The sequence below is a fragment of the Cetorhinus maximus genome, chromosome 20 (assembly GCF_964194155.1).
Source record: "Cetorhinus maximus chromosome 20, sCetMax3.hap1.1, whole genome shotgun sequence".
NCBI lineage: Eukaryota > Metazoa > Chordata > Chondrichthyes > Lamniformes > Cetorhinidae > Cetorhinus > Cetorhinus maximus.
Genome location: NC_135898.1, coordinates 23,187,902 through 23,211,292, shown reverse-complemented (window position 1 = coordinate 23,211,292; position 23,391 = coordinate 23,187,902). Strand labels below are relative to the sequence as shown.

At 44.1% G+C, this 23,391-nt stretch overlaps 1 protein-coding gene across 1 annotated transcript in view; it reads right to left on the bottom strand.

Moving 5' to 3' along the window:
- Positions 1-720: 720 nt before the first annotated feature.
- Positions 721-23,391, bottom strand: part of LOC144694956 (transmembrane protein 150A-like) — a 40,008-nt gene continuing 17,337 nt past the window's right edge. The window contains exons 6-7 of the mRNA XM_078565763.1: positions 22,053-22,230; positions 721-6,163 (exon numbers count right to left, since the gene is read on the bottom strand). Of these exons, the coding sequence (XP_078421889.1) occupies positions 5,925-6,163; positions 22,053-22,230 (417 nt within the window). The 3' untranslated portion in view covers positions 721-5,924. The remainder of the gene's footprint in view (positions 6,164-22,052; positions 22,231-23,391) is intronic.

The window sequence follows — 23,391 nt, the reverse complement described above, 5'->3', positions numbered from 1 at the left end:
AAAAGGTTAAAACTTAAAACCTCAAACTTTATAATCCAGGTTTAATTATTCTAGTTCCTAATCTTAGATTCCTATCTCAATACTTACCTTAGATCATGAACTTGGTTCCCTTGGTTTCTGCCACTCCTTCCTCTCTGCACTAATTCTGATGCCATTCCTTTAGTCGTGGTCGGCTGCCACTCTGGGTTCTTTCATCTCTAGTCACGGCCTCTCCCAAGCTAGCTGCCACTCAAAATCATTTCTCAAACTTCCATGCACAGGTGTCTAGTTGGAGGGGAAGCTTCAGGATTTAGTCCCCTCCACCCAAAGGAAACCTGCATGAACTCATGAATGGCCCCTTGAACAGAAAACATTGTCAGACAGAAATTGTTACTCTGTGGGTGAATTATGCAGCAAGTACTAAGAAGGCAGCCAAAAGGTTTTCCAGGAAATATTTGATTAGCTCAACTTTTTTTTTAAATTGGTAGATTTCTCTGACCATGGACTCTATTATTTCTGTATGATTTAGTTCCTCCTCTTTGCGGGCGGGCGGTGGGGTCAGCTGTAGTGCGGGACTATCGGAACAGGCAAATCTGACAGAGGGATGAAAGAGGTACATTTAGTGAAATACTGACCATAGTTGCCCAAAGGGATGGTGCTAGTTGGACTGTGCCCCACGTTCCCTGAATGTGATGTAGGTGCGACGAATTCATGTGAAGAGTGGACAACAAAGAAAGGAACTTATAACATTTAAAAATGTTTATTTAAAAAAAATTAAAATCCTGATACATGATTTAAAGTTGTGGTTCATTGCAAGGCTGTGAGGACAAATTCTGCAATAGTATTGAACGTTTTGTTTTCTGTAAAATCTGGTCAAAATACAAGGCCTCTTTTACGCACAATGTCAGACAGAAGAATTTAAAAATATTTGTTAAAAATCTCACAGTCGACAAGTATTTCCCTTTTTAAAATAAATTAATTAAAAACATAAGAAGCCAAAGTACATGTTGTTCTCAGCCTTGTTCTAATAGTGAAGGTTTGTTTCTTAAAAAAGTAGCTGTGGCTGGGAGCACAGAATGCCCTGAGGCAGCCAGAAAAACTTCCAATTGTGCCACCGTGGTTGTACATGTAGTTTCCCTTCTGTTTAACATTCCTTGAGCAGCTGAAAGACTCCAGGCATTTTCCCCAATGTAAACCCATCAAGGTAACAGCATTCTTTGTAATTTCGAGTGAGCAAATTATTTTTCACAGCGTTTAAAAACCCTGGCTTCATCCAGCTCTGTTAACTTCTGCTAAAATTTCTGTTGCTGCCCAGTGGTTCCTAAGCGGAGCCTGCAACTTCGCTAGTGGAGTCCAACTTGGTTTTAAGTCAACCACTCAAATTTTACACTTAGTGTAAGACTGTAAGAGGCCCCATCGTTTCACTGCTAATTCTGCCGCAATTTGTTAGCCACAACCTCCTTCACTGTAAGTAAAGAAAACCCTATCGGCCGGAGAGGCCAGGGCAGTTTTGAGTTCGGTGATGATAGCAATGTGAAGGGCGGAAGGGGAAGTACCTCATTTGGCCTCTTTAGGTTTGGCATGTGGGGCTAGGAGTGTGGAAATCAGTTAGGTTGCCTGCTGTTGACAGGCAATATATATAGATTGAGCTCAACTGTGCCGCCCCCTCCACAGCTTAATAGCCTCTCTATACTCACTGTTGCAGGGTGGGGGGGGTGGTTTTGTTGTGCAGTGGGTAACGTCCCTGCCTCTGAGCCAGAAGCTCCATGTTCGAGTCCCAACCTCGGACTTTGTGGCCAAGGAAGGTGCGTTCATATCATGGCCCAACAGGTCAAGTATCAAACTGGAAATCCTTCCAAGTGGCGTCAATAGCAGGTGCTAAGAGTGGGAGAGATTCCTGGTCAACCATGTGATGGGAAGAACGTTGGAGTTTCCACCATCACTATCCATAGCTCCAGACTACAACATGCACGTAAAAGTGCCTGTTGCCACAGCAACTCCCTGAGTGAATTGTAATAGACCACTACTACTCACTGTTGGCTCCCAAGTGAATAGCATTTGGCTGAGCTTATAGAGGAACCACAACCCAGAGTGGGGGAGGAAGGCAAATTATCTTAAAAGACACCAATTGCTAAAGGGCACTGCACAGCTAGATAATATTTTGAGGGTATAGGGAGCATTTGGTTCATGAAAAATTAATCCTACAAATGTAGATACCTTGCTGGAATGCTTTGTTGTACAGTACCCCATGAGTGATTAATGACTGCACTCAGTGGTAGAGGTCACACTGTGTTCCTTGTTGCAGCAACAGAAAAAGCAACACCTCGTTAAGGAATTTGACCTCCTTTAGCAGAGCAAACAGTTCATAAATTTCTGTCACTGGCATTTTTGGCAATAATGCAGGGATGTGGGCAAATGTGAATTGATGTTGGATGAATGATATACCACCTGTCCCAGGGTCTAACCTCAATTTGGCAAACTCCGTCTCCACAGACACCATTGTTGCTACTCAATCTTGTTTGTGAGCCCCAGCTTTTCATAACATTGAGCTATATAGTACAAGGTAGCTTCAGACAATCTGTACCCTTCAGGAGCTGGTCCATTGAAAGGGTGAGGTGTCTGCATCTGGTTAGATGTACAATGGCTATACCATGGTCACCTCAAAGTGGCAAGTAAGCAAGGCAGACCAATTTTCCTACAGTAGATACAATCCATGCACTAATCTTTCTGCTGCCTTCTATGGAGCAAACTGTGGCACAGCATCCTTTGGTAACGAGTCATTTAGGCCACATTTCACGCTAAGCAACCAACAATATGCTCAAGATCTAGGATTTTTTGTTTTCTTCTTAGGGAAGCCTAGTTAAATGACTGCAAATCCTGGTTCTGGTGTGTGCAAATAACTGAGAAATCTGAACAGCCATAATATTTCATTTGACACATAAACCATTACAAACAGATCTGAATGTTGGTGAGCAGTGTGGGCTCATTTTATACTCTGTCTTCATTTGGCTTTAAAGCAATTCGAGATGTCTGGTGATCATGAAAAGTGCTATATAAATGTAAGTCTTTCTTTCTGTCTGAGACCTACATGTTCATTTTTTTAACTGTACTTCTCAAGGGCAGACATGACAGTGCTAGGAGCTGTTCTCTTCCCTTTTTGCCCCACACTTTGGTGATATTTATTCCTCCAGGATTATACTCCAGCTCTGCTCCAGTTCTCTGTGACATCACTTGGAACCAGGGTCCTAACTGAGAGCTTCTAAAGGTCTTTTGTGAGAAAATTTCTCAATTAGCGTTATGATGAGGGCGTTTTTCTGCATTTGGAGCCTTTCCCCAGCAACAGAATTCAGGCCAGCGAACTGATTCATTGAGGACCCTGATCAGCCAGCAGGCAGACAGAAGATGCTATAACACATCATCCAGGCTCCTGTCGGCCTTCATTCTTAGCAGGGTTCAAACCCATCAGCATGACATATTAGACCAGTGTTTAATACATAAAGACACCTATTCCTGGATTCGAGGAGAGGGATAGGAAAACTATTCCTGCTGCTTTGGGAGTCTAGGACCAAAGTCTAAAAAAAATAGAGCCAGACTTTTTAGGAGTGAAATTAGGAAACACTTCTACACACAAAGGGTGGTAGAAGTTTGGAACTCTCTTCTGCAAACAACAATTGATGTTCAGTCAATTGTAAATTTTAAACCTGAGATTGATAAATTTTTGCAAATGCTAGGTATTAAGGGACATGAGGTGAAGGTGGGTATATGGAGTTAGGTTGCAGATCAGCCATGATCTGATTGAATGATGGAACAGGTTCAGAAGGGCTAAATGGCCTTCTATTTTCCTACAGGATCCTCACCCAATTTACCCACCATAACAGCTGGCATGGGCTCGACAGGCTGAATGGCCTCTTCCTGGGCCGTAACCATTCCATGATTTCTCTGAAACCAGTCCTGTCAGAGAGGGCATGCCTACCAGTCCTTTTTGGATGGATTTAAACGCTGGAAGGCTGATTAGGACTCTCGGCAAAGAGACCGTGAGGGTAATGTTTCTTAGACTGCAGTATAAAACAGGTGACAGTAAATCAACACCATCCCCTTTTCCAGTCCACCCAATTTGCCTCATCAGTGATTTCATTGGATCAGATTACTGAGCCAATGTTGCTCACTCTGTGCTACCTTTTTTGTCCTTTCCATGAGACAGAGGGGACAGTATTCCAACCCACTGCACAAATCACCATCCTGGCATTTGCCCCTGTAGTAAATAGGTTGCCCCTTACGTCAGAGTGGTATGCTCACTGACTCTTTTGGCTTCACTGTTGTGAAAGTACTTGGGATATATCCTTGCACCTCAAGGTGGGCAAGAGATCAGAAATCGTCACTGGTTCTCCCTGTGTTCAAGCATGTAGTGTTTCTCCTAGCTTATTAATGGTGTTTGAAATGCTAGCTACAGGTTTTGAGTATTACTGCAAAAAGAGACATGTCTAAGCAACAACATAGTTCCATGGCAACTTCACTTGCCAACCAATCAGCACTCTCTTCACATACAGTATAAATTGTTGTTTTCCTCCTTATATTGGTATTCTTGCGAGTGTCCTGATGAGCGCTAGACAAAAAGCTTAGACATGTCTCTTTCTCCAGCAATACTCTAGTTGTGTACTACCGAGCTACAGAAGTCTACCGTGGCCTCTGCAAATATGGCAGTGATCAGCAAACACACTGGGATAATCTCCTGTTCCCTTATAAGACCAATCATCTGGCTTCAAGGGGAGGGAAACACCTAGTAATTTCAACAATCCAAAACCTGACAGGAACGACCTGATCGCTTGGGTTAAAAGAAATGCTCTTGGCTTATTCCCCTCTCCACCACAAGTAGCCCCCTTCTTTTTTGCAGAGGCGAGCAGACTAGGGCTCACAGCAGAGGACTCTCTCTTTTCATTCCTAGATGCAAAAGAAAAGTCACAAACTGAGCCTACAAAAACTAAAATCTCCCATGTGAATTTGAAAACCGTATAATCCAAACCCACTTCTTTTAAATTTAACCCACTAAAGTATCACTTGACAAAAATAAGTGAATAGGGGAGAAATTGCACAGTTGAATGTGTTGTATATCGAGAGGCTGGCAGTGCTATCTATCTTCTTTCTCCAGCCCTGTGCATAAATCCAAGGCTGAAAAATGCTCATGACCCGTTCAGTTTATATTTATGGATGATCAGCCCTCTGGGAAGTAGCGCCTATTGATTTAAAGGGACCGTGCCACTCGCCCACTCTTGTTTTGGTAAATTAAATCTCAAACTCACACCAAGATTTACCGCAGTAAAGAACAGCCTTCCGTCTGGTGAAACAAGGCTTGCACCCTGGTGGTCAACTCTGTTAAGCATCGCCTGGTGTGGCTCAGGCACCCCACTCTGGCACTTTTTGTCTGCTGCATTTGCTTCTGAGGAAGATTAGGGTTTTTTTTTTGTTTTCTTCGTACGGAGCCTAGTAACAGGGTTGCAATGCCCTGTTTCTGGTCCGTGGAACAGGTGGAGAGTCTGAACATTGCTGAAGAGACATGTTGCTGAAGTTTTTCTCTTTGCACTCATCAGGACAAATGCAAGAATGCCAAATTTCAAATGATCACAACAATTTATACCACAGGAGAAAAGGGTGATTAATTGGCAGGTGGACTGATTGGCTGAGGTATTGGAATGGAGAAAGCAATGAGGAACTGTTGGCTCCCTGTTATATTATAACATTTGGCTTCCTGGCATTTGTCCTGATGAGTGCAAGATGAAAAGCTTCGGCAACATGTCTCTCTTTACAGCAATATTCAAGTTGTGTACTACCAAGGTGGAGAGTCATTTTTAAAAAAAGAGGGAGAATGGCACAGACACAAGCCAGTAATCCAAATTAATTCAGACCTCCTGTGTAACTGAGGGGACTACTCCATTTCGCAGCAGCTCCAGTTAAATCATGGCGATGCTCTCTGGGTTACTGTTCAGGTGTGCGGATGTGCTACTCCCTGGCGATTTCAAAGCCTTGCTCTTCCCTCTCCTCATAATGGCCAGCACGGTCTCGTTGGTGATGGAGGCAAAGTCAAAGGAGAACGTCCCATAAAAAACCAGAATGTCGACGGTAAAAATCCACTCGCAGACAGCAGCGGCATGTTGGAACAGGGCGCTCTCGTGAATAAAGAAGATGCCACCTGAGGACAGCTTTTAAGGAAATCGCTTGCAAGGAAGTGACTTTGCACACAAAGAACATACACAGTCATTACTTTTAGGCTCCTGTCTTTGTTTCTTCCTCCCTATACAGGCACTGATTCCTTTCAAGGTACAGTTCCACAGGCAGCAGATCTTCTGTATATGGCTCAAGAGGCTACTCTTTATGTTGGCATCTAGACACTGAATATCAGCAGATTGTGCTGATAGTGGCAAGTAACATTCCCGCCACACAAATGTCAGGCAACAACCATATCCAACAAGAAATAATCGAGCCATTGCCCCTTGACATTCAATGGCATTACCATGGCTGCACCCCCCACGATCAACATCCTAGAGGTCACACAAGAATTAGGAGCAGGAGTAGGTCATTTGGTCCCTCGAGGCTCCTCCTCATGCCTGATCTGATCGCCTCAACTCCACTTTCCTGCCTGTCCACCATAACCCTCGATTAAACCTTGCCGATCAAAAATCTGTCTAATTCAGTCTTAAATATATTCAATGGCCCAGCCTCCACTGCTCTCTGGGGAAGAGAATTCCACAGACTAACAACCCTCACAGAAAATATTTCTCCTTATCTCAGTCTTAAATGAGAGGGGTTACCATTGACCAGAAGATTATAAATTCTGTGGTGTACAAGAGCAGGTCAGAAGCTGGGAATTCTGCGGCAAGGAACTCACCTTCTGACTCCAGAAAGCATGTCCACCATCTACAAGGCACAAGTCAGCAGTCAGTTGGAATACTACTTGCCTAGATGAGTGCAGCTCACACAACACTCAAGAAGCTTGACACAAGCTAGAGCCAAGCAGCCCGCTTGATTGGCACCCCATTCACCGCCCTAAACCCAAACTCACTCCACCACTGGCACACACTGGCAGCAGGGTGCATTGTATACAAGATGCACTGAAGCTACTCACCTAGGCTCCTTCGACAGCACCTTCCAAACCCATGACATCTACCATCTAAAAGGACAAGGGCAGCAGAAGCATGGGAACACTACCACTTGCAAGTTCCCCTCCAATCCACATGCTATCCTGACTTGGAACTATATCGCTCTTCCTTCACTGACGCTGGGTCAAAATCCTGGAACATTCTTCCTAACAGCACTGTTGGTGTACCTACAGCAGTTCAAGAAGGCAGCTCACCACCACCTTCTCAAAGGCAATTAGGGATAAGCAATAAGTGTTGACTTTGCCAGCGATTCCCACATCCCATGAAAGAATAAAAAATACTAATGGATGGATGGTATCAACCTCAAACATCTCCACTCTGACAATCCTTGTGCTTTTTTAAGTGGGGAGGTAGCGTAGAAATTGTGGACCTAAGCTGATTGTAACCTCTGTCACCCTGGAGACGAAATCCAATTTCAGCGCCTTATTCTGGCCCAGATCAGTCAAGTCAGCAGGCAGAGGGGATCTAACCCGGCATTTTCCTGCTCAATACCAGTGAAAGTGGTCGAGGTAGCAATGGAGATGCTAAACAACCTGTGTTCAAATGGCACCTTTCTTGGACTCTCTGTAGCGAGGCAAGTTGATCCCTGCCCTTTATGCTGCACTAAAGGGCATAGATATGGAAAGTTCCTTCCCGATTCCTCAAAACTAACCCAGGAGACCACAATGATCACAATTTGTATTATTTGGTACCTACCTCGTGCATGGCCCCAACTCTGGCCCAGTCAGGAACCTGACCAGCTCTCTCTCCCTCTCAGTGGTACACGGTGAATGAACTAGCAACTTGTTTTATGGGGTCCCCATTTCTCTCGGAAAAGAAGCTCCTAACATCTAAACTATTTCCTCCTATGCCCAATTTACGTACATGACCCTGGGTCTTCCACAACCTATCCAATTGAAATGAATTTTCTACTTATACACAATCTAGTCCTTTCATTATTTTATAAGATCTCAATCAAATCGCCTTTTAGCCTACTCTCCTCTAAAAGAAATACAGTAGAAATTAATCTTACTTGGTATGGAAAATGGGTGGTTTGTTCAGCTGACTGTAATACTCACTTCTCAATATTCAGTTCCATTGACTCCATATAACAATAATTCTCATTTATATAAGGCCTTTAGCATGATAAAATGTGCTTTACTGACACCTTATAAAATAAAATTTGATATTAGGTCAGATGGCCAAAAGTTTGTTCAGAGAGGTAGCTTTTAAGCAGTCTTAAATGAGATCGAGAAGCATGTTCAGGAAAATAATTCCAGAGCTTAGGGCCCAGGCAGCTGAAGGCACGGCCATCGATTAAAATTGGAAATGCTCAAGAGGCCACAATTGGACTGCTGACATCTCTGTGGAACGGAGGAGATTACAGAGATAGGGAGGGATGAGGTCATGGTGGGGGTGGGGAGATTTGAAAACAAGAATAAGCGTTTTAAAATCAAGGCATTGCGCAATGGTAGTCCGTGTAGGTCAGCAAGCACAGAACTGAACAGGACTTAGTGAGAGTAATGGCACACAGGCTACAAAGTTTTGGATGCCCTCAAGTTTACGGAGGCACAATGTGGGGGTTGAATGTAAGAGGCCAGCCAGCAGCGCACTGGAATAGTCAAGTCCAGAGATAACAAAGGCTAGAGGTCAAGCTTAGAGGTAACAGGTGGCTGATGCCGTATTGCCTGTTCTACTCGACCCTCTCTGTATGTCTGAAGGTAATAGCAGGACAAAGTGGTGAAATGACCTACAGTCACACACGCCACTGACACCCCTTTCTGGCTCCCACAGCATAAATCCTGTGCAGATACCTTTGAAGAGGTAACACCCTCGTGTTCTTTGCTCATTTTACAGATCACACATTATCAGACTGCATCCTTGCTTTTAAATAAACAAATGCATTTGAAATAAAAAAAACTGGAAAGGCAGCCAAATACTAAAGTGCAGACTGGACGGAAGCCGTGTGAAAGGCGAGGACACTGAACGTCCTTCAACAGCAAGAACAGTGCCTGGTGATTTTGTTTACTAACCAGCAACAGGAAGCTACCTGCCCCCACGTTGTGCTGTTGTCATAGTAACAAATGGACCTCTTGTGCTTCAATGGGCCAGTTTGTGAATAGAAATGAGATTTATTGGCAGGCTGAAGGCAGATTAATGACTCCAACTGCATAAGTGCTCCAACAAGAGTCTTGTTATCAACCTTTGAACTGAAATACCCAGGCTAAACGTTAAACAACTCCTCCTCCGTGAATACTCTCAATGCCAATCTCAAACTCGCTGCACTGCTTCTGATTCCAGCATATTCCTTCCAGGTACTGCACAACTGTAACATGCTTCCTCCCCCTCAGCTTCTTCATTCTGAACAATCGACAGTCCTTTAACATTTTACATTTGGTTCCTCAGTTTCTCTCCTCCCCTCTTTCCTCATCATCTGTCGTGGCTGCAAAGGCCAATTCGTCAGCAGCAGTCCCTTCCACAGCTGGCACAGATGAATAGCGTTGGCCCGAGGTTGATTGATGTTTTTTCCCTTTGGCAGGCTCTCTTTTCCACCATCTGCTCATTTCTTTTGTCCTCTGCTTTTTCCACACCCTTCCTGACTGCTCGTCTCCAGGCGCTCCGGTCAGCAGTGAGGACTTCTCATGCATCGATTCCAAACCCAGCCAACTTGAAGTCTCACTTGCAGACGTCCTTGTCTTGCAGATGTGGGCAACCAGTCGGTCTGGTGCCAACAGCAAGCTCGCCATAGAGCATGTCTTTGGGGATTTGGCCGTCATCCATTCGGCTCACATGACCCAGCCCTCGGAGTTGCTGCTGATTCAAAGAGGGCAAACATGCTGGGGATCCCCGCACAAATACTTTCATATTTGGCACTATGTCCTGCCAGGAAATGCCCAATATTCATCCAAGACAGCAGAAGTGGAAACTGTTTTTCTTGACTTGCATAAGTTGTCCATGTCTTACTACTGTGAAGGAGGGTGCTGAGAACACAAGGTGTACACACGGGGCTCTGTATTTTTGGATAGTTTAGTTGTTGGTCCTCACTTGACCTCTCAGCTTTGACATGACAGCTTGTGGCCTTGGCAATCCTGGTGCTGATTTTGGCATCAAGGAATAGCTTACTGGTAGTTGTTGATCCAAGGTATGAGAATCTATAGACAGTCTCCAGAGTGAGGTTGTCAATGTTGATGGAAGGTAGAGTCTCTATACAGCCTGGCCTTTCACTCTGGTCTTCCTGATGCTGATTGTCAGTCCAAACTCCTTGCAGGCCCAGGAGAACCAACCTATGAGCTGCTGCAAGTGAACTTCAGTATGGGATACCAGTGCTGCGTCATCAACTTTGATCTTGGCGTGCAGTCTTGCCAAGTTGAACAGCTTGCCGTCAGCTCTGGCATGCAGGTGGACACCCTCATTCGAGTTACCGAAAGCGTATAGTAGCAGCAGTTTAAAGAGTCTGTCTTTCTAACCATGATGATATCCTGGCTGTGGAAACCTTTCACTTGGGTTTCTCAATATGTAAAATACATTAAAGCTTAAAATTTACGGGCAGTGACGCTACTCCAACAACAGTTAATCAAATTTTTCTCCATAATTTTGACAAAACAGCTTGTTTTTTTATAGCACCTTTAATGTAAGTAAAACATCCCAAGGCACATCACAGGAGCATTATTAAACAAAATTTGACACCAAGCCACCTATTACATGCCTGAAAGATTAGGTAAAGAGATAGGAGTTTAAAAAAAAGGTGCAATTGAGTAACATCGCTTAGCCATCCCCAATATTAAGACAAGTAATGGCTGAAATCAAGTTCACTCTAAGGAAGCGTTTACCACCTATATCACTGATACGTCATCTGGTTGCCAGTTCTTCAATTTGTGGGGGTTTTCAATGCTCGCACACCTCATTTCTCTGTGGCCATCATCTGGAGGGGTAGTCAGCATCATCTGCACCTACACACCAACTCTGTATGCCGGCATCTCAGACGACGAGCATTTCTATGACTCCCTAGGTGACATTCTGAGGAACATTCCAAATGGTGAAAGGCTGTTCACCCTGGGTGACTTCAATGCACATGTTGGAGCAGACATGGCCAATGTGCATCTGTCGTTATGAGGTGGGCAAGATCAACAATAATGGACAATGTCTTCTTGAGCTTTGTGGCCCGAATGAACTCTGCATCGCTAACACCTTCTTCCAGGGAATGCATTTCCATAAAGTATCATGGCGTCACCCAAGCTTTGGACAATGGCACCAACCAGACCTGGTCATCACCAGAAGGCGCGATTGGTCCTGTGATCTCCACACCCAGACCTGCCACAGCGCAGATTGCGACACCGACCACTTTCTTGTCAGCAGCAGAGTGAAGGTGCAGCCTCAAAAGTTCCACAACTCCAAACTCGATGGCCCACCACTTAACAATATGCCTTGCACAAGCAATGACGCTAAACACCAGCACTTTACACTGTCGCTAGAATAACTGCTACCCACCAAAGGTTTACCAGGAAGGGCCGATGCGGAAGCTTGGAGGTCCCTAAGCTCAATTATCTCGAAGCTGCAAAAGCATAATTTGGTAAATCCACAACAAGGACTGGTTTGAGACCTACTCAGCAGAGATGATATTTGTCATTGATGCAAAAAACAAAGCCTGCATGATGCACTCCACAAGCCTGTAATTCACACAGGAAATATAAATGTGGAAAGCTTCATTTAACTTCCCTACATGAATCCCAAGCACTAAATGCTATTATTCGAAACTGTTGGCAGCACTACCAGGAGCCGTCAAAATTATACAGTGCCTGAGATAAATAAGAAAACCAGCGACAGGAAATACTGGGTACACACGGCAGCTCACAGCCAGTGTCCGATAAGAGACAGAAGGTCACTCGGGGCCAATTTACCCAAATGCAATATCAGAATGTGATCTTCACCCAAGTCTTTTCAGTTACAGCTGCTGATGGAAGTGGCACATGTTGCCAACATTTTCTATTCTGGCTTGATACTCGAGAGATGCAACTGTATCTAAGTCAGTCAGTGACTGCTATGAGTGATGAGGCTAACTTTAGTTCACTTGCCTGCAATGTACACTTAAACTGTGCTGCTCACGCAGATTTTTTGCCATGTGGCATCAGAAAGAGCCAGAAAATAGGGAGGTGTAGGTTTGTGCTGTCTGAGAATCCATGGAGCAGGCCACAATGATGCAGGATGCGAGATCAGTTTCCTATTTAGCAAGCTCCCCTATGTTACAAAAGAATAGTGTCTAGTTCACCTGATTCATTCACAACAGTTCAAGTCGAGGCTTTTGGGTGCCCAGTCAGTCAAAGGAGGAATGTTTAGTGCATGGGAACCTGAAATAGTAACAGCTAAGAAAAATGAGAATTTATTCCCAAGAGCCTTTTTTGAACTGTTCTGAACACCTGATGAACCTGACTCAATTTTTCTGAAGAAGTGACCAAAGCAGCGGACAGAGAAATGCCTACGGATGTTATTTATGTGGACTTCCTGAAGACATTTTATAAAGTCTCTCATAAGGGACAATTAGTTAAAGCTGAAGCCCGTGGAATTAAAAGCAATTTATTGACCTGGTTAGGAAATTGTGGCTTTAGGAGACAGAGTAGGGATAATGATTAACATTGGCAGGATGTGACTAGTGGTGTCTTGCTAGAGCTCTGCCAGGGCCTCAAGTATTCACTATATTTACTAACGATTAGATGATGGGGTAGAAAGCCACCTATCCAATTTTTCCAATGACGCAAAGATAGGCAGCACTGTAAGCAGTGTAAATAGATGCAGAAAATTACAAAGAGATATTAATAGATTAAGTGAATGGTCAAAATTGTGACAGATGAGTTTTAATGTAGGCAAATGTGAGGTCATCCATTTTGGACCGTAATGGATAGAACAGAGTACTTTCTAAATGGTGAAAAATTAAAAACAAGGAGGCTCAGAGAGACTTGGGGTCCAAGTACATAAGTCATTAAAATGTCATGAACAGAAAATAATCAGAAAGACGAATGGAATGCTGGCCTTTATATCTAGAGGATTAGAATACAAGTTGGTAAAAGTCATGCTTCGGTTATACAAAGCCTTGGTTAGACCACATCTGGAGTTACTGTGAGCAGTTCTTAAGAAGCGTATATCGGCCTTGGAGAGATTGCAGCGTTGGACCTCCAAGATTCAAATTACAAGGAAAATTACACAAACTAGGTTGTATTCACTGGAATTTAGAAGGCTAAGAAGTTCCAAGTTTTAAAGATATTAAGGGGAACAGATAGGGTAGATAGAGACCTTTCCAGAGTGAAATTAGGAAACACCTCTACACACAAAGCGTGGTAGAACTTTGGAACTCTCTTCTGCAAATGGCAACTGATGCTAGGTCCATTATTAATTTTAAATCTGAGATTAATAGATTTTTGTTGACCAAAGGCATTAAGGGATATTGGACAATGGCAGCTATATGAAGTTAGGTTGTAGATTAGCCTTGGCCTCACTGAATGGTGGAACAGGCTTGAGGAGCTAAATGGCCTCCTCCTGTTCCTAGGTATCTTTCCCATTTATCAGGATCCGTGCTATTTTTTGCATTTTTGTATGCTTTGCCTTTAGTTGTGTGTGTTGGGGGTCTTACCTCTTCAGTCGTCCATGGCCCTTTTTTTGACAAGGACAGCTCTTGCTTCTTAGTGGTATAAACTGGTTCTGTATAATATTAAGTTTCTTTTTGACCACCTTGCACTGATCTTCTGTCGTCTTACCCATGAACAGACTTTCCCAGTTTACTGTGGACAGTCTCGGTCTCATCCCATTGAAGTCAGCCGTACCAATATCTGGAATCTTAGTAGCTGTTTTATGTTGCTCCCTTTGAAATACTATTTTGAACTTGATCATAATTATTAGGTAACATTCATGCACTGTTAGGCTGTTAACTAAATCTGGTTCATTACTAAATCAAATATGGCATGGCCCCTTGTTGGCTCTACGAAATAATATTGCTGAAGATTATCCCAAATACATTCAAGAAATTTAATAGCTTTCTGACATTTGCTAGTCTGCTTGTTCCAATCTATATGAAAGTTAAAATCCGCCATTAAAACCAATCTGCCTTTGCTACATGCTTGTCCAATCTCTGCATTTATACAATCTATCACTTACGAGTTGCTATCATGGGCGCTATTGCACAACTACTACCACAGCCTTACATCACTTTCTTTTTCTTAATTATACCCATAAAATCTCATAATTGAAGTGATTTCATGCTTATTTCCCTTTACCATATCCCCTATCTTTCCTGTGGACCTTATAACTTGGCATATTTAGTTCCAGTCCTGCCCATCTTGCAGCCATGTCTCATGTCATACCCTCCAAGTTGAATTTGCGCCTGCAATTCATTCAATTTATTCCTTTGCATAAGAATGCTTATTTGGGCCACATACCCTAACTTGTCCCTCAACCTGACACTAGGTGGGTAACATACTGTGCAGGAAGCTCAATGTTGCTTACAAAGGATGCTATCCGTCCCCCTGATTATTGAGTCCTGTACAACCACATTGCACTTCCCTCCTCCTCCCCTTCCCCATTTTTGACAGTCTTGAGCTCCAAGGTCCACATTCTGGTTGTCCTTCAGGCAGTCTTTATCCTTGCCCTCAAAGCAGGTTCATTGTACTTGAATCTTGCTGAAGAGAGAGATGTGTTGCCGAAGCTTTTTGTCTTACACTCATCAGGACAAGCGCAAGAATGCTAAATTTCAAAAGATTACAACAATTTTTATATAAGAGAAAATGGTGCAAATTGGTTGGCAAGTCAACTCTGATTGGCTGAGGAGTTGCCATGGAGAAATCAATGGGGAACATCGGCTCCTGTGTAATTCAAAAAAGGCACAAGGCCTGAATATATTCCTTTTGTTTGCAGAGAACAGGTCCCTGAATATGAATGTATACCACTTCTAGCAAGCGTAAAGGAGCCATGTTATGAGCTCGACTGATTATATTATTTAAATGGTTGTTAGTGTAGCCATTAGCACACTCAGGATAGTTCAGCAAGTGCTGCTCAGTTGCCTCGGCCAGAGTCAACTTGTCAACCAATCAGCACCCGTTTTTCCTGTAGTATAAATTATTGATTGTTTGAAATTTGGTATTCTTGCATTTGTCCCAAGGAGTGCAAGACGAAAATCTTCAGCAACACGATTCTCTTTTCAGCAATATTCAAGTTCTGTACTACTAAGCAACTGTTTACATTTTACTTGTTGAATAGGATTAGTTTCTGTGGATCCTCATTCTCAGTTGGGTTTCCCTGACTCTGCACACTATGGGTCACGCTAACCCCATTCTGCTCTGCCATATCTCAGTATAGATTATTTATATCTATGTTTTAGTTTGTTGTTTTTTTATTTCTACACACTAACTTGCACTAAGCACCAAAACACTGGACACAAATTTTAAGTTGTTACTGCCTCAAGCTTACGTGAACCACTGTAAGTATCGGAGGCAAAAAGCCTCCATCCCCCTCTACATCAAATTTCCAACTTTTACACTCCCTTTACCCAGTGCTCACATTACACATATTTATTCTTAAAAACAAAATTACATCAAATCATTTCCTTGCTGGTCCAGCCCAGAGACTTAAGAAGCTTTGATCATTGGTCTGTGTCAAGTTCAGTGATCTCAGCTGAGATGGGATGCTACAAGTCCCCTGGGCTAGGGAAGGAAAGCATGTTGGGGTATTGGGAATGAGGACATTATTGGGCTAGACTGCTGAATACTGGCTATGGTGGAACTGCCTGTCTATGCTCCCTGTCTAGGGATCACACTTAAAGGATGAACCAAGGACAATACCAGAAAGCATCTGTCACTCGTGCAACTGTACTCCAGCGGAGAAAGAAATAAAAGTGAAGGGAAATATTGATAGTATAGGAAGCTGATGACACAACGCTGGCTTGTATATTTAATTGTGTGCTTTTCCCTCTTGTCAGTTGTTGTCAATACACTAAAATAAGTGCACTAACACAGTAATATTGATTGAAGCCCCCTGCCCCGGCTGAACAGAAACAGGCTGAGATTTCCCCAGGGAGTCCAGAGTCAGGGCAGAATGAGGAGACAAAGTTTTTAATGTGCCAAGGGGTTACCGTCCAATCCAGACACTTCCTCCCCTAATCTCCCACTCTACCTAATGTTTTCCTTGAACAGTTAAGGCGGGCAAGATTGATATCACCATCACAATTTATTCCTAGGTTGCATAACATATGAATTTTCAACATTAAAGCAGTTCAATTCCCCACTCTCAACCACTCCCCGCCCCCCGCAATAGGGTTTTAAAATTTGACTGAAATAAGATTATTTAAATAAGGTTGTGCAGCTTTAAACAACCTGCCAACACAGAGATTCTGAAAACACTCAGCTCTTGAGCATTGCCTTATTTGGTGAGGGTTCTCCTGCAACTCCCGGGCCCGAGTGCAGCAGTCATTTTCTTGTGCAGAGATCTGCATTAATTGTTTTCTCTGCCGATGCCAAATCTTCTTCCCTTTAAATAAATAGTCGTGCAGCATTTCTGGCTGCAGGAAAGGCTGGAGAGATTTACTGAGCTAAGAGGATTTTTCTTTTCCATGAACAACTTCTGTATTGTGTTGCGGAGGATGTACTGCTGAGAGTGAGGGGGCGCTGGTTATGGTGATCATGTACTGCAGCCTCTGCAGTCATAACAGCTGCAAAACCCAGCAGCGCTCCTAATAAGCAGTTATCTTACTGTTTAAAAGATGTGAAATTATGATCCCACTCCCACCATGGATCAACCAACACATATACCCAGCTTCTTTCACCAACTGGCAGCCATCGGACCCTGCGCTACCCGACTGGATGATCATTCATTGTTGAACAACGTCCCCACCCCTACTTTCTCCAAAATCTTTATCACTAAAACAACATTTTTCCACGCTGCTATGTTTTCCTTTCCCTTCCAGGTTGCCTAGGAGATTAATATTTAATTGCTGGAAACTCCAGCATAACCCTGGGGGCATTGGCAAAGATCTTATTAAAATAAGACGATAAAAGATCTGCTACTACTTGAAGAGAAGCAGGGGAGGAAGTTCAGTCTACCCCAGTTCCTACATTCCAACAGTGACTCCATTGACTGCAAAGTATTCAGTGACATCCTGAGGGTGTGAAAGACGCTATATAAATGCAAGTATTCTGTACCAAGAACAACTTGCTCTGTCATAGCGTTGTCAGGTTTGGCAGTCGAATGTGAACTGACGCTAAATGCTGGTTCTTCCGCTGCCCCTCTACACTCATGCTTTCATAGAAAACGAAAGACGCATGCACACACAGCAAGAACACAAGGAGGAAGAGCATGGGTACACCATTCAGCCTTTTGAGCCTGTTCTGCTATTCAGTATGATCATGGCTGATCTTGGGCTTCAACATTGTTTTCCCGTCTGCTCCCGAGATCCCTGAGAGATCAAAAATCTGTCTATCCCTGTCTTAAAACGTATTCAACCATGGAGCATCCACAACTCTCTGGGGTAGAGAGGGTAGTTTCACCCAACTATACTGTCTCCTATCACTACCACATTCCTTTTCACTACCCTCACTACATCAGGATGCCAGGGCCAGTTTTCTCCTCCACCCTGCAAGTCCTTCTCCTCATTATCAGGTAGCAAGCACCTCGCGCCTGTTGGATAAAGTCAGGGGCTGAGTCTCCTCCATCACTACGTGCTGGTTCCCCACACCAGCCTGGCTCGAAGTCTCACCCTCCTGCCCTTGGCTATTGACAAACTCCAAAGTTCTGCCTAACCTAAGGTGTGTGGCTGCCTCCTGGAACAAAGCATCCAGGTAACTCTCTCCCTCTGCACTGCCCCACAATGTCTGCAACTCCGACTCCAGCTCAGCAACTCGGAGCCAAAGTTGCGCAAGCTGCAGGCGCTTACTGCAGATATAGGTGTCCAGGATTGCAGTGCATTCCACAGATTCCCACATGCTGCAGTCACAGCACACCACCATCCCTGCCATGACTGCCTAACCTTATTTATTTAATCCATCAATTAGTTATTAATTTACACAGCTAAAGTAATAGCAAGAAACCAATTTTGTGCACAGTAAGCTCCCACAAACAGTAACGTGATAATGACTAGTTCCTCTCTTATAGTGATGATGATTGAATATTAACCAGAAGACCGGGGGTGGAGGAGTTCTAATCTTCAACATAGTGCCACAGAATCTTTTACATTCAGCGAGAAGGCAGATGGGACCTCGGTTTAATGTCTCATCTGAAAGATGGCACCTCTGACAGTGCAGCACTCCCTCAGTACTGCATTGGAGTGCCTGTGTAGATTTTTCTGCTCAAGTCTCTGGAGCAGGACTTGAACCTGGAACCTTGTGACTCCAGAGGCTAGAGTGCTACCCACTGAGCCACGGCTGACAAGTAACATGTCTTTAAAAAAAGATTGGCACACAACGAGACCAGCTTAGATCTGTTGTCTTAGTACAGAAGTTCCGAAGCTGGGTCAGTGAACTGGTTGAGTAGGCGTGATAGGAGCACGAGGAGGATGCTTGAATGAGGTTAGAGGTGAGGAGAATGCTAGCTGTAACTCGCTAATAGGTAATGGCCACCATATAATTTCTCTCTGTTACCGGCACTGCAGCACGCCCCTGATTATTGACCCCGCTCTCCCCAAATGTCAGGCAGCCCCTGGAAACTATTCCAGGTCCCCAATTTAAACGCCTTTAATGCGATTGAAAAAATAAAGTTGTTTTCTGTCTGGCCCGTAAAGAATCAATTTATTTTTGCAAGTGCTCGCAAGCCCAGGGGTCTCTGCTGCCTTCAAGAGATAAATCAATCGCAGCCCGTGACCCTACTTTTAAAATCTGTTAAAAGGTTCTTTGGCCTGCAGTCTGGGGCTCTGTGAAATCTCTTGTCTTTTTCAATCCCTGTATTAAAGTCCTCGTGATGAGTTTAATTGCTCTCCTTTAAAAAGTTCCTTCATTGCCTAGTGCTCTGCCACTTTGAGGAACCTTTCTCTTGCCCTGCTTGGATTCTGTGCTGCTACTTCTTTGACACCACTTTAAACTGGCAACTGAACAAATAATGTCATCAGTGCTCACGGATGGGTCTGCAAATCAGCCTAGCGTTTTAACTCAAGTCGCCCTGTTCCACCTGAGTTCAAGCCCATTCTGGTTCTGCCTGGGGAGGATCATTCATCCTGCTCCAGCTCACGTCCTCAATCCGAAGGAGGGATGCCATCATTTTCCTTTCAATGAACTGTCTTGCACTGTCAAAGTGGCTGGAAAATTCCTCAGATCAGCCCAACCTGCGCTGGGGTCACTTTTCCAGAAGCATAGCGGATGCTCCGTTTAAATGTGTAGGCAGGACTTCCGCTCCACTTCCGGAGAAGTCATGGCAGTGAAAGGGGAACAAGCTCCAAGGAATTTCCCAGTCAGTGAATACCAATGATATCCAAAAATGTAAGGTAGCAGAATCAGAACAGCTGAAGCGGCAGTGCCTCTGGGCAAACCTGTGCTACCAGTTTTAACTATACAAACATTAATTAGGCAAAAAATGTTTTAGAGTGGGGACATGTGTGGGATATGAAGGGAGCTCAGCAAAACTAGCTTGTCATTCTCTGGTTTCACAGAATTTCTAGCTTACAAAGTGGAAATTCCTCATAACAATGGCACTTCAAAATGCACGCCAGAGTCATAGCTACAGGTTGTTGCACAATGTAATGGCCACTCAAGCAAGGAGCAGCACTCCTGCTGACTGAACAGAAAGCATTGCTTCCCTTTTGTGTTGTTTGCCCATTCTCTCGCCCATCTCTCTCAAAGGTGCTGACTCTCACTGAGCTAAGGTGTTGCTAAGTGCTGTAAAAGACCTGAGATTAGCCCCAATGCAACACAGACCAGCAATCGTAGCTGGGTCTGTAATAATCAGCGGCATGCTACCTTTATCGAGTGAGCCAGGTTTAGAGATTTGCATTATTGAGTTAGTGAAGACTCTTTACCGTTGTCAAAGACAACATAACCAGAGGGGAACATATCAGCCAATGGAAGAACCTCTGACAACAAGACAGGATGGGTCAGAGAGCCAGGCTTCCAATCAACTCCCATCCATAATGATTTAATATTTAAAGATAGTGCCTCAGAATCAGTGTCTCGCGTTTACAAAGTCAGCTTTCCTAAGCTAAAATTCTGGGGTTGAAATGCAGCTCAGAAATCCCCCTGGGAATGCAGTCAAATTCAAGGAGTTGCTTCAGTTCAGCACAGGCGATGCTGGGAGCACCATCCACTAGGATTAACATTCTAGGGGACAACAGCACATTTGTGTACCAGCCAAGATCACAATTCCCTGCCACAGCATTTATTCACTTAAACTATAGTGCGAAGCCAACTAAGATCAGAAAATCCCAGGGTCGATTTCTGTTAATGCAGAATTAATTGGCAAATGTGCGGTTGGGGTGGTGCAGGCACTATTCCAACTGGTCTAAACAAACCATCAGCCAGGGACTTTCCACTATTCTGTGATCGCTATTAAGAAATATTGACAGAATCTACAGGAGCGAGCTTGACTCCAGCAACCCTTGCAACCAAACAGCGCACTGCCACTCCCTGTTGCTTACGCATAACAGACAGTCATTAGACTGAGGTATGGGACAACTTCCCCTCCTCATGGAACCAGGCCTCAGCAAGAGTCTTCTGCATAAGGAGACAATGTTTTTAAGTTATCAGTTAGAGTATTGCGTCCAGTTCTGGTCACCACACTTTAGGAAGGATGAATGTACAGGGCAGATTTACCAGAATGACTCCAGGGATTTTAGCTACAGGGTTAGATTGGTGAAGCTGGGACTGTTCTCCTTGGATGAAAGGAGGTTCAGGGAAGATTTGATAGAGGTGTACGATAGGTTTAGATAAGGTACAGAAAGAAAAGCTGTTCCCAGTAGCTGATTGTTGTAGGCACTAGGGGGGCACTGATTTAAGGTTTTGGGTAAGAGATACAGGGGCTGATGTGATGAAGAACTTTCTTTTAACACAGCAAGTGGGAATGAGCTGTAACTTACTGCCTACAAGGGTAATGGAAGCAGAGACAATGAATGATTTCAAAAGGGAATTGGATGGACACTTGAAATAAGTAAACTTGCAGGGCTATGGGACTGACTGGGTTGCTCTACAGAGAGCTGGCATGGACTCGATGAACTGAATTGCCTCCTCCTGTGCCGGAATGACTCCATGATTCTTCACTGTTTCTTTCCTCCAGCAACATCCGGGTGAGTTGCTGGGTCAGCAATCACTCCCAGCACTCTCAGCTGACAATGATTTCCAGAGTCCCAGTGGCCTGCAACAGTCAACCATTCCCTGCCTGGAGATTCCCCACAACAGCACGTAGGGAACTCAGCTCATGGCAAATGTTAAGCCAAATGAGTGCCAACTCGGAGACTTGCCAAAGATTTAAATTCAGATTCAGATGAAAATTTAGCCTTACTTTACAAATCAGAAATTAAAACAAAGCTCCCTCCTGAGGCTCATTTTCCAGTCTCCATAAATGCTCTTGGTGGGGGAAGGAGGGGATTCAAACCACATGAGTAAAGGCACCCAAAATACTCAAACGTACCCATTTTGCAGGCTCTGTTGGTAGCAGCGATCGGGCCCTCAGAGCTTTCAATTAGCCCATGCCCACTGGCAAATAAAAAGTCATGTGCACACATTTGAAGGGGCCTCGGCACCGATTCTAGGACTGACACATCTGAGTTCTCGCTCCACAGCCACCATTCCTGCCTCGGAGTTCACCACCCCAATTCCCCATCCCACGGCCCCATTGGAGGTCATGACCCACAGCTTGGGAACCTCTTGCCTAAGCAACGTACTCCCCAGCAGCACTGGCGTTAAGGCACCTCACTCAAACATTATACCCACTACCACATCATTGATAAAAATGATACATATTTGGACGGAGTACCGGACAGAAGGATACTGAGGACAAGAGAGATTAAGGCCAGTATGGTGAGGATGACCCTGATGTGGCCGATCCAGTGATCCAGAAGTGATATTGCGACTTTGTACGTCAGAATGCACTGTAGGCAGACAAAAACCATACCCGCAGGAAAGGCCACTCCAGCACCAATGTAATGCAAGCTTTTAACATGGTCAACCTGGAGAAATAGGAACAGATCTCAATGCATGGCCAATAATCAAACACACTAGCTTTATACAAAATAAAAACTAAGCGCTGAAAATACTCAGCAGGTCTGGCAGCGTCCCTGGAGAGAGAAACTGAATTAACATTATGAGCTGAATATGACTCTTCAGAACTGAAGGGAGCTAACAATGTGATGGGTTTCATGCTGTTGAAAGCAGAGACTGGTAGAAGAACAAAAGGGAAGGTCTCTGATAGGGTAGAGGGTGGGAGAGATTAAATAGCAAAGATGTCATTGGAACAAAAGGCAAAGGGAACGGTAATGGTTGCAGGAAAGAAACAAAGCATTGGTCCAGAGTGAGTGTAAATGGCAGAATAAAGACCAAAACAAAAACAGAATTACCTGGAAAAACTCAGCAGGTCTGGCAGCATCGGCGGAGAAGAAAAGAGTTGATGTTTCGAGTCCTCACGACCCTGAGGACTCGAAACGTCAACTCTTTTCTTCTCCGCCGATGCTGCCAGACCTGCTGAGTTTTTCCAGGTAATTCTGTTTTTGTTTCGGATTTACAGCATCCGCAGTAGTTTTTTGTTTTTAGAATAAAGACCAACTCTGTCTGAAAGCAGAAACATGAAAACAAGATACAGGCTGGCACTTGGCAGATAAAAAACAAAATGGAGGGCAAGGTTCATGGTCTGAAGTTGTTGAACTCGATGTCGAGTCCAGAAGGCTGTAAAGTGCCTAATCAGAAAATGAGTTGCTGTTCCTCAAGCTTGCGTTGAACTTCACTGGATCACAGCAGCAGGCCGACGACAGAAATGTCAGCGTGAGAGCAAGGCGGTGAATTAAAATGGCAGGCAACCGGAAGGTCGGGGACGTGCTTGCAGACGAAGCGGAGGTATTCCACAAAGCCGGTTTGAGCAGAGCTGCAAAGACTGCATTAACATTCAACAGTAAAATTCTTTAATTGCAAAACACAAGTATAAGTTTTTTTGAGTCCCAGAATATTACATATTATTCAACGTATCATGGATTTGAAAATCCAGAAATGAAGAGTTCCCACCTGGGGCAGCTATCCCAATATCTTTGGGGACCCATATCTCAGCAAGGTGTCAGCACCTTCAGGAGAATATTAAAAGACTCATGTCCCCTCCCCTGCTCAGGCACTGGTGCCCTCTA